The 14528-nt window shown below is 48.6% G+C and overlaps 1 protein-coding gene across 1 annotated transcript in view; it reads left to right on the top strand.

The window, feature by feature from the left end:
• Positions 1-2508: 2508 nt before the first annotated feature.
• The window catches only part of ANKRD10 (ankyrin repeat domain 10), a 32260-nt gene continuing 20240 nt past the window's right edge, over positions 2509-14528 (top strand). The window contains exons 1-3 of the mRNA XM_055335672.1: positions 2509-2872; positions 5769-5921; positions 10220-10311. Coding sequence (XP_055191647.1) covers positions 2663-2872; positions 5769-5921; positions 10220-10311 — 455 coding nt within the window. The 5' untranslated portion in view covers positions 2509-2662. The remainder of the gene's footprint in view (positions 2873-5768; positions 5922-10219; positions 10312-14528) is intronic.

Raw genomic sequence — 14528 nt, 5'->3', positions numbered from 1 at the left:
CTGATGTCTACACAATGCGTGGGCACTTTTGTGCATCCCCGACTGGGATGTGCCTACATCTGAGCCCTGCCCCATTTGATGCAATCCTAAATGCAGAGGGGTTTTGTTTTATTTTGTTTTGATATATTGAGTTTTGAGTCTTCCTGCTTTCTTCCATTATCTGAATCATATCTTCTAACACCAAAGTTTGCTTATGTTACAGAAAAAGGTTATTATTCAAAAACATTGTTCATTGTGGCTCATTAAAGCCTAGTAAGGTGGACTGTACCCAGAAACTCTGGCAGTGGGACTGGGAACCCCACTTTTCCTTGCAGGGAGGAGAGAGATCAGACTCGGTTTGGGGCACCTCCTTACCCTGGGTAGGTGACCCAGGCTGTAATATAACTAAGACAAAATACCAGGGCCAGCTCACCAGCTGGTTCTGGCTAACCCGACCCAGCAGGATTCTTGCTGAAGGCAGGCCAGGGTGAGCTGACATTACCTGGGGGAGCCAGGCGGTGACGAACCTGATCAGATATGGGGGATGGGAACTGCAGCTAAACCAACTTAGCAGGAGTCTTGCTAAAACTGGACAATGCAAAGACAAACACCCAAGTCCAAAAGTCTAAGCCTAGTTGAAATTCGGGGGAGACTGAGTAGACTTTGGTCAAAGAGAGAATGTTTTGTCACATATTTATGGTTGTTTTGTCAAATACATCAAAGCATGTGAGTGATGAATCGTTTTTTTTCCCCTTGCCCCCCGAGCTCTTTAGAAACAAAAATCCCAAAGAAAATCTATAATTGGTAATAATAATGAGTTGGGAAGAACTTGGGACTAATCAACTAGAAGAGTGGCATTTGGAAGCACTCATAGACAGCCCTTGTAATCCTCATATCCACAGTCATCATGCAGGCTATCTTAGGGACTCATCATCATATCTGTGTTGACCTATTTCAGCTACTTAAAAATGTGTATCAATATAAATCAATAAACAGATATGTGCATAGTCTTAATAACTCTGAAAACCAGAAAGTCGTCTTAATGGAGGAAGGATGGCATTCTACCTATGGTGCCACTATAACCTACTTTCTTTTCCTAGGCCTTACAGCTCTTAACACAAAACAAATTCCAAGGTTAAAAAAATCTAACTGGATTGGAAACTAGGTCTGGCAATTATTCTCAGCTCTGCCCCAGGCACACTGTTTGTCCTTGTGCAAGTTCTGAGCTTATCTGTGTCTCAGCCTCCTCAACTGCAGGGGGCCCAGTAAAGAGGAGTAAGCCCTCCCTCCAATATTACAGATGATGAGGCATGCTCACATCCTTTTGTAAAACGGAATGCCTCTTTCCCAGGAAGGATGGAAGTCATTATCAGGGTACCATCTTACAGAGGTCATTAGGTTAAAATCAGCAGGGTCCGTGCAGAGAAAAACAGCTGGCTTCTGGAGTGGACCAGGCTGGCAAGGAGTTTACAAGCACCATTCTACCTTTCTGGTCCAAATAAAAGCAGGATTGCTTCAACCATGGAAACATCCTTTCTTGCCTCATCTGATATAAATCCCGGAGAGAAGACTGTCTCATTCACGTTTCCCATGCAATGGTAATCGCTCCCTGATTGAAGGACCTACTGCTTCTCCTCACTCACTGTGCCTGGAGCACCTCCCCAAGCGCTGCACCAGCGGCATCAACCCCTTGCATGAACCGAGGACTGTGCTGCACGTCACACCATACATTAGCAATTTCTTTTTGCTCGGCATTGGGCGCCCAATCTCTCTTACCAGCTAACGCCGCCAGCTGGTATCCAAAGCACCATTGTCTCCCCAGACACCTGCTTACCTACTTAAAGTCGAATTACTGTGATTCCTGATTCCAAATTTTGTGAAAAGAAAAAGGGTGCCTACAAATGAAACTATATGGTAAGAAAAGTACTATAAGGGAACCCCCATAGACGTTGATAATGGTTACTTCTCGATGGTGAATTACTGATTTTCACATACTACTCATAATCCGAAGAAAATCTGTTAGGACTCTGTCGGTCATTGACGGAGAACTTTCCAGTGTTTTGCCAACTCCTCCCGCAGCTCGCCCGACAGCAGGCACCTTGAGAGGACAGAGCCGGGCTGGTGGGGACACTGCGGGGTTGCGGTCTGCGCGGACACGCGGCCGACGGCCGACGGCCGACCCCACCCGCTGGGCTAGGGGTCTCGGAGCCCCCCGGGCTCCGCCCCACCTCCAGCCCCGGCCCCGGCCCCAGCCCCGGCCCCGGCCCCCAGCCCCCAAGTCCCGCCCCCAGCGCATGGCCCCACCTCCCGGCCCTGGCGTCCTTCGATCCCCGACGCTCCCGGCCCCGCCCCAGCCCAGCTAGGCCCCGCCCCCGACGCCCCAGGCCCCGCCCCCTGCTCGCCGCCTCCTCGCCGACGCCCCAGGCCCAGGCCCCGCCCCCGACGCTCTAGGCCCCGCCCAGCGCCGGCGTCCGCCCGCCTCAGCCCGGCCGCGCCAGGCCCCGCCCCGCCCCGCCCCCTCTGCGCGCTCAGCTCGGCACGGCTCCGCAGCCGGCGGGACGCGGCGGCGGCGGCGGCGGCGGCGGCGGCGGCGCTCGCGCTCCTTTGTGCTCGGTCGGCGGCCTCTCGGGTCCTCTCCGCGCGTCCTCTCGGCAGGCTATCCCTAGCTCTCCGGTGACGGGCCATGTCGACGGCAGGAACGGGCGCAGGCGTGGAGGCGGGCTTCTCCAGCGAGGAGCTGCTGTCGCTCCGCTTCCCGCTGCACCGCGCCTGCCGCGACGGGGACCTGGCCGCGCTCTGCTCGCTGTTGCAGCAGACGCCGCGCGCCCACCTGGCCGCCGAAGACTCCTTCTACGGCTGGACGCCGGTGCACTGGGCCGCGCACTTCGGCAAGGTGGGCGCGGGCGCTTTAAGGCGCCATCTTCCGCGGCTTCCCTGTGGGGCCCGAGGCGCCGGGCGCCGGGCGCCGGGCGCTGGGCGCGGGGCGTGCCGGGAGCGCGGGGCGGAAGCCGGGTGGGCGGCCTGGGCGGCGGGGTCCTGGCGGGGGCCGCGGGGCCCTGGCGGGGGCCGCGGGGCGTGCCGGGAGCGCGGGGCGGAAGCGGGGTGGGCGGCCTGGGCGCCCCGAGCGAGGGGCCTGGGGCGCATGTGCGGCGGCCTGGGCGGCGGGGTCCTGGCGGGGTCCTGGCGGGGGCCGCGGGGCGTGCCGGGAGCGCGGGGCGGAAGCGGGGTGGGCGGCCTGGGCGCCCCGAGCGAGGAGAGGCCTGGGGCGCATGTGCGGCGGCACGGGCGGCGGGGTCCTGGCGGGGGCCGCGGGCGGGAGCGGGCCCCGCGGCGACGGCCCACGAGGGGCCCCGGGCGCGTGTGCGGCGGCGCAGGTTTCAAACGGGCTGGCTTCGCGGGCGCGCCGCCCCTAGCGGAGGCCGTTGGCGACTGCCCGCGGCGGGCCGGGCTCCCGGGGTGGAGGCCAGGGAGCGGGCGGGGTGGGGCGAGCGGAGGGGGCGCGTGTCCGCGGCGGATCCCCGGGGTTAGGGTAGGGCGCGTCCCCCGGTTCCCCGCGGCTCGGGAGCTCCGCTTATCCCCCAAGGATTCGGTCCCAGAACGAGGGCCCGGCTGCATCTCCCAGCAGACACTGGCTCACGTTTATGGACATTGAGCAGTGCTCTCCCCGTGAAACGGTGCGGCCGGGGCGGAGGAAAGAAGGGGCCTGGCGGACCGGATGCCCTTGCTGCTGTGCATCTAGCACAGTCGGTGCTGTCGCCTCGGGAAGCCGCGCGCGGCGCCGCCTCTAGTGGGAGAGTCCGGTTGGTGCCTGCGGGGCTGCGAGCGCCCCCCACCCCCGCCCCCAGGACGCCTGGCCCCCGGGCGTTGGCACGTCCCTGTGTTACCCACACACTCAGAGCGTGAGTCCTCCACATGTGGGCTCTCGTGTGCTTTGGGGACAGGCAGCCCCGCCACAGGTGAGGACAGCTGGTCTTGAAAAGGCCCCCCTGTTGACCTGTCGTCCAGTTGAGCATAATAGTATTGTGGGACAGTCTGGCACGTGCTGTCGAAGGCTTAAGACCTCATTACAGTGCTCATTCAGAGTATTTAGGGACCCGGCTGCCTCCAGGTACCTCTAGGGATTAGAGCCATAACCGGCTTCAGCACGCTTACCATGGTAGGTTTCAGGTTATTTGATTTTACCTACAGTGAGATGTAAAGCCCCTGAATTCACTTTTTGGAAGCCTCTATTTCTGTGGCACCGAGATGGTAGGTCAGCCTTGGACACCAGATGTAACTGGAGGAAGCCTGCCCTGTGCAAGAGCCAACTGGGCAGTTAGCATGTTACCAACCATTCCCATCTTTCAAGCTAGTGTTCTTCGAAATGTGCCAACTGTGCACGTTTCCTGACCTTTCGTGAGGTTCATTTTTCCTTGAGAACTAAACATTATTTAAAATCTTTAATTACACTTTGCTTTTTACAAGCTGTGTATGGAGCAGCACTTTTCCCAGTTTCCTAAAGCAAACCCATAAGTCTACATAGCTCATACTTGGTCTTAATAAGTAACAGGTTTTGGTATGCCCACTGATATTTATCCTTGTTTTTCTTTTTTCTTTCTTTCTTTTTTTTTTTTGATTCGAAACCTGTTTGACTTATCACTAGTATTGGCACTTTCAGTTTTCATCCAGTCTGTTAATAACGGCGTATGTAAATGCACACCAAAGGTGTGTCTCTCTCTTTTATTTTTTTTTGTGTCTCTTTATCAGCTGTCACTCCCAGATTGTAGTTCCTGGAAGACCTGACACCGTGTGAAATCTGTGTACTCCCAAATGTGAGAGCTCATCTCCCACAAATGTGGATTGCATGACCTCCTATGCAAGGAAGGCTTAAATTGCTGACCAGAGGCTAAGAGACCTAGGGTGAGACTAGGGTGTGGCCATTTGTTCATCATTTGAGCTCTGTCCTCTGGAAGAGAATTGTTGGCACTTGGAGCTTTTCCACTAACGGCTGTGAGCCTCGAGAGGGGAAACGAGGCCAAGTGAGGTCTGTGGACAGCGCCTGGCTCTGTGGGCACTTGGAGAATGTAAGTGGAGTGTGACGAGCTCCTCCAGCCAGGTTAGGATAATTGCAGTGCCTGGCTGCAGAGTGCAGTCTTGCTGCCCCACCTATGTGCCCCAGGAATCCAGAGCTTAGATGCCCTGTAGGCCTCCAATGGTGGTGGTGGTGGGGGGGAGCACGCAGAGTGTCAACACTTAAGTGCTGCCACTCACTCTGCATATGTGGTCCCTAAAACCAGGATCTGGAGAATGGCCCTCGACCAAGTTTTCTTCGAACGCCGTGTGTGTAAAGGTGTGCAGAGCACAATTGTGTAGACTACACAAAATAGTCTCTATGAAGAGTGTACTATAGCTACACAGACTTTTTAAACTACCAATCACTTTGGTTTTGTTCTGTAGAGGTGCTTGAAAGTGGCAAGATGCAGTTTTGTGAGAAGTCTTTGAATATTGCAGTCTTTACTGATTCTGATTTTTCAGTTGTAGGAAAACAATATTTAAATTTGTGTGGTGTCAGTTTTTTTGACTTTCTGTGTACCAACTTTTTTTTTTTTTTTTACCAGGGCAAGGAAAGTACTCCTTTAAATACCTATTTAAAATTTGTACCACGAAGGAGTGACTTCTAACTGTTCCCTTAGAAAAAAGCTTGGTCACAAAAAATGCTACTTACCTGCATCATAGCGTTGAAATAGTTTATGTAGTATATAAAAGTATATGACATTTACATGTGTCATTCCCTCCTGCCGTTTTCAAAGCTGGAGTGCCTAATCCAGTTGGTGAGAGCTGGGGCCACTTTGGACGTCTCCACTACACGCTATGCACAGACCCCGGCCCACATCGCGGCATTTGGGGGACACCCCCAGTGTCTCATCTGGTTGATTCAAGCAGGAGCCAGCATTAACAAACCGGTAAGGGAGTGCTGATGATTAACTTGGTCTTTATTTTCTTTTTCCCGTTATAATTACATGGTGTTGTGTTTTAAATTGAGGCCTTAATTAGAGTTTGATACTTTCACTTTTCGGCTGACTGAGGTTTGGCTGACTGAGGTTTACGTTTATTTAGTTGTGGATAATGGGCCCTTCACAGAGCCGTGCTTTCACCTGTTCATGACTTCCCAAGCTCCTCGGCCATCCAAGGTGATGTGCCCACAGTCACAGCTGGTAGCTGAAGGAGGCTCTCCTGGAGCCCAGGTTTCTTGGCTCCCCTGCCCACAGTGGCCTCCGCGTCATCTCCACACATAACCATGGAGCACGTCCATGCTAGCGAGGGATTGGCTGTTCAATCATCTGCATGGTTGGGTTAGCATTAGGCTGACCAACATGAGTTAGTGAGGCTCCAAGGATGACCTGGGCCTGTTGGCCAGACACAGATAAAGAGCAGGGGTTCTGTGTGGAAGGGGATAGGAGTGCGAGTGTGGGCGTGCCAGTTTCTCAGTGTGTATTCTGTATGCCTTTCACTTCCTCAAAAAAAAAAACAAAAAACAAAAAAAAAAAACCTCCAGGAGAAAGTTTCGCTTACTGAGGACTCCTCCTGTGTGGGTGTAGATGACTCAGGACAGTCTGACCAGCGGGGTCCGGGGCGGAGACCCTGCCCTGAAGGTGGATCTGTCTAGGGGCTTGTGACTAGGGCTTTGTAGGGATGCCTTTATGCTTTTCCCGTTCTGTTCTTTCTCTCTATTCTGTTTTTATATGCTGCTTCTTGCAATAATCTTCAAGGGCATACCATGTGCAAAACAATTCTGATTTCCTCTCTGCTTTGCTGTCTTTCCCAAGACTCCTCTGTTGTTGATAAGTAGGTATAACAACTTGTGAGGAAGCCTGCATCTCCTCTGCCTGTCTCTGCATCTCTCGTGAATAAATAAATAAAATCTTCAAAAAAATCTACGAAACTTTAGAATATTGATTTTCTTTTCTTTTTTTAAGATTTTATTTATTTGAGAGAGCAGATGAGCACAAGTGGGAGGAGGGGCAGAGGGAGAAGCAGACTCCCCACTGAGCAGGGAGCTGGATGGGATGATCCCAGGACCCTGAGATCATGCCCTGAATCGAAGGCAGACATTCACTGAGCTCCCCAGGCACCCCTCTGTTGGTTTTCATTCAGCTTTTCTGTAGCCCCTAATTTGTAGAGGTCTAGAGAAATCCTGTAGCACTGCCTCTCAGACCGTTTAATTCTAGGAGCTCTTTTTCTTTTCTTTTTTTTTTTTTTTATTATTTATTTATGATAGTCATACAGAGAGAGAGAGGCAGAGACACAGGCAGAGGGAGAAGCAGGCTCCACGCACCGGGAGCCCGATGTGGGATTCGATCCTGGTCTCCAGGATCGCGCCCTGGGCCAAAGGCAGGCGCCAAACCACTGCGCCACCCAGGGATCCCTAGGAGCTCTTTTTCATTGTAGCAGTTCCGTCTGGCCTGGATGAGGGGCTGCTGCTCTAGAGAGTCCTGTGTGGGGACCCTCTGCGCTCTGCTCCCAGGGCAGGAGTCCCCCAGGCCCCCACCTTCTCATGCCCGAGGCTGTCACCTGAGGTCACTGGGTGTCCCAGCATGGTTCCTGAAAGGGTCTCTGCTGTGCTATCATGGGTGGGGCTATGGTCTGAGTATCAGCTGTCACCATGTAGGGGACAGGCACCAGTGCCCTCAGAGGTCATAGCAGCCCCCCAACTGTTGACTCATCCTGAGCTGGAGCGTGTCTCGTTTCCCACATAAACTGTTAGAGACCCAGAACCAGGATTTCCTAAGTCCAGCCATGCTCCCAGAGCTGCCATGGCATTTCTTCTTTCTCCTGTCTTGTTCATGTCCATCTTCTGGCACCTTAGTTATCGGCTGTCGGGATCCTCCTCAAACCTCACGGAGACTGTGTTTGCGCCTACAGCCCGGCGCCAGGGGGTGATTCATGTGTGGTGCAGAGGCTCCATGTCCCTAGGGACAGGGGCATTCCGACTCCAAGGGATTTCTTCTAGATCCATCTATGACGACAACCCATGGGCATCACGTTCTGTAAGGATCTGTAGGCTATCTATTCACTGCTGGTCTAGAATTTCATTAGCATTCAGTACCACCCTTGATGTCTCGTAACTGGATCAGAACTGGACTTTATTTGCAATTCAAGGTGACTCGTAGTCTCCGGCTCCCACTTCCCCTCATTACTCACTTTGCCCACAATAGTTCTGGAATCATACTCCAGAATATTTGATATTTTTGGAATGTGACTTGTCTGAGCCTGAGGCCTAAGGAACTTATGATGGCTGCTCCTCGAACTGTCTGGGCTGAGTGTTTTTGTTTTTGTTTTTGTTTTTTTTAAGATTTATTTATTTATTCACGAGAGACAGAGACACAGGCAGAGAGAAGCAGCCTCCATGCAGGGAGCCCGATGTGGGCCTCAACCCCGGGACTCCAGGATCACACCCTGGGCTGAAGGCAGGCACTAAACCACTGAGCCACCCAGGGATCCCAGGGGCTGAGTGTTTTTGACTGTTCTTCCCTTCCTGGCTTGGGGGTATCCTGGGGGAAGCAGTTCTGGAGCTAGTTTGCTTCATCCTCTGTCCCACCATCTTCTTGGAGTAATAGAGCAAACTTTACTTGTCCTTGCTCCAAAAACCTCTTTTGTTTTCCTAGTGAGGGTGGGGTGGGGTTCAGAGCGGGACCACCTCCCCTAAGTCTTCATGCCATCCTCCTGGAAGTACTTACCTGCAGTCGTACCTACTTCCTGTCTCCCTCTCCCCCATCTTTTTGGGAGTTTGGGGGTAGGTTTTGTTAAGAATCTGAGGGGCACCTGGGTGGCTCCATGGGTGAAGTGTCTAACTTCAGCTCGGGTCATGATCCACAGTCCTGGGATCAAGTCCCAGATCCCAGTCCCAGGATCCAGTTTTGGTTCAGGCTCCCTGCTCAGCGGGGAGCCTGCTTCTCCCTCTGGCCTCCACCCTCCTCATGCTTGCGCCCCCCCCACCCCAAATAAAATACCCTTTAAAAAAAAAAATCTGACTTCACTTAATGGCTCCCTGGGTAGCCACATGGAATTCTGCGTTTCTTTCTTTGGAAATAGGCTTATTCTGTGTAGAACTTTCCATCACCTTTGAGCTCACTTTAAATCAGTGTTTACACTTTTCTCTCCATGACACACTGGAGTCTCTCAGGTAACATTTGGTTGTAGAAGCTAGCACTCTTCACTTTGGGCTGTACCCCGGGATTCCTGTGGAAGTACAGGCCAGGAGCAGTAGGGAGAGAGCTCGGCTGTGTCCCAGTTTCTGAATGAGCTTGTCTCTGGGTGCCACGCCCAGAACACAGCCACTCCTCCCTCAGTTACGGGTAGTGGTCTGCTGCCAGGTTTGGCTTCCAGGGATGGTAAAGTGTGAGGACTCCGTAGCTGTGCTGCTTGGTCAGGCAGGAGGCCCTGCATCATTGTTTCTAGCAGAAACCGCATCCTTCTCTTGATTACTATATCTGTCTTTCCGTCTTGCGAACCAGAGAGCCTGTGAATGAAATCATATTTCAGGTTCTTCCCCATTCATACAGTGCAAACTCATTCATCTCCTTCACTGTCACTCCCAGAGTTGGCTCACTTTCTCTGCTTTCTCAGCATTATTCTGAAGTACAAGCCCCACTCAGACAGAGGCAGCCTTTGTCGGGGTCTTTGGACGAAGTAGGCTGTGTATGGTCCCGGGTCCTCTTCCTCATCATTCCTGACCCTTTTACCTTAACCCTCCTTGTCTAAAGTATAGTTGTAATTGGGGCGCAGGGGGCCACTGGTGCTGTCCCAGCTCAGGCCAGCCCTGTGGCGGATGTGGACACATGTAGATAGACCAGACCAGGTGTGTGATGGTATGTGCCGTTCCTTGGCCTTGCTTGCTTTTTTCTTTTTATCCTGTTAGAGGATAATTGTTTTGGGTTTTAAGTACAACACATTTGTGCTGAGATCAGCATAAAGTGATTTCTTGACTTCCATGTGGAGTGTACATGCTATCCCTGCTGGAGAGGCCCCACAACTCTTTGTTCTTGACCCAGGAATTCAGGAAAACATGCCGTTTCTGTGGCCTGTTATTTTCCCTCCAGCATCTCTCTAGCTATATTTCTGTGTGGTGTTCTTTAAATTTGACTTGCTGTGTTGTTTTGTCTCAAGGAAGAACGAGGTACATGGTCTGTGTCAATTGTTTACCTTGAAAATGTCAGTCTTGTTAGATCTGATATGCTGTGTGTGCCTTCTGTTGTTGCAGGACTGTGAGGGCGAGACCCCCATTCACAAGGCGGCTCGCTCTGGGAGCCTGGACTGCGTCAGTGCCCTGGTGGCCAATGGGGCTCACATCGAGTAAGTGCCTTCACTTATTCCTCCACCAGAGAGCTAGTCAGGGCACTGTGCTTATAGACAGCATGTACTGAGAGCAAGTAGCAGTCCTCAAGTTTGTGTTTCTAGTAGCAGTGTAACTTTGCTTTTTATAGATCAGTTGGCATTAGTGGGCAAGGTTTTGCTAGCGGAGGGAGCTTCATCCTGGCAGCAACAGGATTGTTGCCATGACAGCAGGCGAGGATAGAAAAAGCAGTTAAACTAATTGAGCTTGGAACCTGGCATTGTTGACTTTGCCACTAACTAGTTGTATCACCATGGGCAAGTCCTCAGACTTATTTTGCCAGTGTTAACTTCAAAATGAGGCCCTTGGATTGGGTTAGAACATCTTTTCAGGCCTCTCTGGTCCCCAAATTCTTGCAAACACTTAGCTTTTCTAAGTGGTGATTTTCTCATTTTCTAGCAGATGTGAGAACAGTGTGCAGTAAAGCCCGTTTTGACTTTTAATTTATAACTTCTTGTAAAGTTGAACCATATACATTAAAGACTTCAGACTCAGAGCTCTTCATACTGGTGACATTTTTGTAATCTTATCTAGTTTATTGGTGGTTTGATAGAACAGTATTAGTATCTAAGTGTATTAATTTAAAGATGTGGTCTTAATGCAAAAGTCATTAGCTAGCTTTGGCAGTAAACGTTTATTTTAGGTATTAAATTCATTTGTATTAACTTTCTCTTAAAGATTTATATTATAAACATTTTTCTTCTGCAGTTCACAGCATTAACAAAATGGATGCGGTTTTCACCCTTAAATGTTGAGTGTAAGCTATAGAGCTGTAATAACCAAAATAACTACAATGTCAGCTTTTTTGTTTTAAGTGTCGTGACTATTTCATAAAAATTAATTACAAAGCACTTTATTCTAATTGGAATTGTGAAAATCTAGACTTTGGGAGAAATAAACCCACAAAACTAACTTAGTTTAACCCTTTGGTTTCCACTTCATTGTTTTGACTCTGTGTTATAATAAATCTATTGAAAATAGATCCTGGATAGCAAAACCATATAGGTTAATTAATGCAAGGCCTAATACCAGGGGCTGTCATTTGGCTCCTAGGATCTTAGCTTCTGTTTCATTAAATGTTATATTGTTAAGTCATTGGTTTTGGCTTGGATCTTTTACTTCCATAGAAATTTAGTATTGTAAATATGCCCTGTATTAACTGTTACATTGCAGGGCACTTTGTGACTTCATATGTAGTTATGACTTCAGGTAATGTAAAAACAATGGATAACACAAATATATGTTACACAATTTGAGTTGATTCTCAATGAATTGCTTCAAACTGAAGTTCTATATGCAGTTTTCTTAGCTGTGTTTAGATTAAAAACTCCAATCTTTGATTTTCATAACAGAAGCTTTGATTATGAAATACAGAGTCATATAAAATCAATGATCAAATTGCTTGTCATTTATCGAAATAATAATTAGAAGTTGACCTTTTTAATGACTTTTCTAAGCAATAGTCTAATTGGTCCTGAACATTTTATTACTAAGATGTTAGTTCTCTTCATTTCAATGAATAGCTTAATCCTTTGAGCCAATAAATATTGACCTCTATGTCCTTTTTTTTAATAGGTGTCTTTCTAAAATGAGAACCTTTTATTTACAATTCTGTCCTTGGTTACAGGGCCCTCAAGTGTCTTTTTCCCACCAAGTGTGACTGAGCTAGGCCTCGAGTGCCAGTCTGTTTTTCCTCAGTATAAGAGCCACCCCCTCGAGACCCTGCATTATGGTGATTTCCCTGGCCTGAACCTTCAGATGTTTTTTTAGAAGAAGTGTTTACCCTGAGCCACCTACCCAAAAGTGGTTCTTAAGATTCTAGGTCTTTGGCCTGGAGACAGAGCATTGGGAATCAATTGTATATGTGGTTATTTAGTTTTCGCATCTGGAGAAATTGCCAGTTTTGCTGAGAAGCTAATTTATAAATTGCTTTTTGATATTTATTTGTTCTGCACATTTTTATAGTTTTAAGACTTTTAGCCTACCAACAGATAATAGTTTGAGTCCCCCAAATTAATGGTACATAGATCTCCCTTGTTTGCTGTAACACTGCTCATATGGTAAAGAGTAGTCCTAGCAAGTAACGTGCCTTTCTGTTGTTTTTTTTAAGAGGTTCAAGGGTCACGGTATAAATTTACTTACCAAAGTGATTATATTTTTTCCAGTTCAGAATGGGCCAGATTACTGATTCTTCATATTACATGCAATAATATAAACTTTTTCTTTTCCTGTGAAGAGATTGCAAGCTGTCTTGTATCAGTATTTTGTCACACTTGGTGGTGGTGATTAATTTTGTTATTAATTCCTACCTTTTTTTTTTTTTTTTTTTGTATCAGCTGCATAAAATGACCAAAATCTTAAGTTGCTGCTTTTTTGGTCACTGGGTAGATATTGATGAGGGCAAGTGTACCCCGCATCTGTGGCTAGAATGGTTTGTTGTGTAACTCACTTGTCAATATAGGCCGCGTCTGTACGATAACGCATGTCAGCCGCTGGGCACCGTGTATAACATTTTCTAGCACCACACGTGAGTATGTTGATGGAGTTTTTTTTTTTTTTTCCCCTTCTCTTTTACATCTTGAGTCTTGGTGCCAAGTTTTCTTTTTCTCATGAGGTTTTTGTTTCTGGCTTATAACAATGGTCATCATTTGCCATTGTTTACATCCAGAAGTAAAAATACATAGGATTAAGTACTAATTCTGTGACCAAGTTAAATGTTTGCATACTTTAAATTCCCTGAACTTCTGCAGACTCTTCTCAAGTATGGCAGGTATGGAGTTCTCTTAAGTGAGGTATTGCTTGTATGACAATTCTTCCGTTGTAGCCACTCCCTGAGTACTGCTCGCCCTGAAGGGTTTTCATCCGAGAGGCACGTACTAACATGTAAACCACCACTGCCTCTTTTCTTTCTGATAGTGGAATCAGTAGCAATGTAAGATCAAGTCTTCCTGTGATTTTGAAGAAAGACTTGGGCACTGAACTACCTGCTGATAATTAAGACCCTTTGATTACTGAAGTTGTAAACCAGGTTTTGAACCTTGAATTACTACTATCTTTACTTTCAGTATTTTGGCACCAGTTAACCTTGGTTACTTTGTTTTCTTGAGAGGCAAAGTGGGGGACGTTACTGTGTCAACCAGATATTGAAATAGCCTTTTTTCTGCCTCTGAGTAGAAAGGAAGGGACTTGGCGGGATTGAGAGTGAAACTAGAATTGCTTGGACTTCGGGCAGATTTGCTGGCCCATTCTGTGCCACGTCACACGGGTGCTAGCATTTAATTAGGTCACGACAGAGTGTCCTAGCTTCCGAGAGCAGAGCATTTCTGTAGAAGCCCCTAATTCCGTGGTGACCAGATCTTCACGTGGGCAACATACTCTAGCTTCATCATTCTGATCCCAAGAACTGTGGTCATCAGATACTCAGAGAAGCATCACTAGCCTTATGTAAGCAAGTTCGGTGAGTCACTCTAGAAAAATCCTTCTTGCCTAATTTAGAAAATAGGCATAGTTGGCTGTAGTCACAAAAGTCTAAAATGTTATCTTAATAGATTTTGTTTTAATGCTGCAAAACCATATAGACTACTGAACTTTTAGACATTTTTAATTGAAATTGAGTTCATTTTAGTTTGATTTGTAATGGGGGATCACATTTATGCCCCAGCCTCGTGTGCTCGCCCAGAGAGCCCTGTCTGGAAGCAGAATTCCTGTTAGGGCACATACATGCCATGAGCATATTTCATGTTTGTGTCAGAGGTTTGATTGTAACTGCTGCCTGGGGCAAAATCTAGCCCAGGCTAACAGAGTTGGCTGTTCATTCATATTTGAAATTTGTGGTTTCTTTTCATTGGTTCACCTGTTTGCCCTGAACAGTAGTAGTCTATGAATTTATTAGAATCATAACTCTGAATTAGTTTCTGATTTGGGGTCCTCTGCCTTCCTGCCCTCCTCCCCGCCTAGTCTTCCTCCCTTACCACATTGTCACTCTGGCTGACTTGTCTGATCCTGCTGTTGGCTGGCTCTTTCTCCCTTTCATTGAAGCGCTGCCGGCCTGGTGGAGGAACTACTTACTTCCTGAGATGGTTCTGAAGGTCCTTCTGCCTGCCAGACAAGGAGCAGGGGTGGAGTGACGGTCCTCTAAAGTTGTTGACATACTTCGTTTAGAATTTTTATTTGTTTC

This window comes from Nyctereutes procyonoides, unplaced genomic scaffold, assembly GCF_905146905.1.
Source record: "Nyctereutes procyonoides isolate TBG_1078 unplaced genomic scaffold, NYPRO_anot_genome, whole genome shotgun sequence".
Lineage (NCBI taxonomy): Eukaryota > Metazoa > Chordata > Mammalia > Carnivora > Canidae > Nyctereutes > Nyctereutes procyonoides.
The sequence above is the reverse complement of the archived record's forward strand: the minus strand, read 5'-3'. Positions and strand labels throughout refer to the sequence as shown.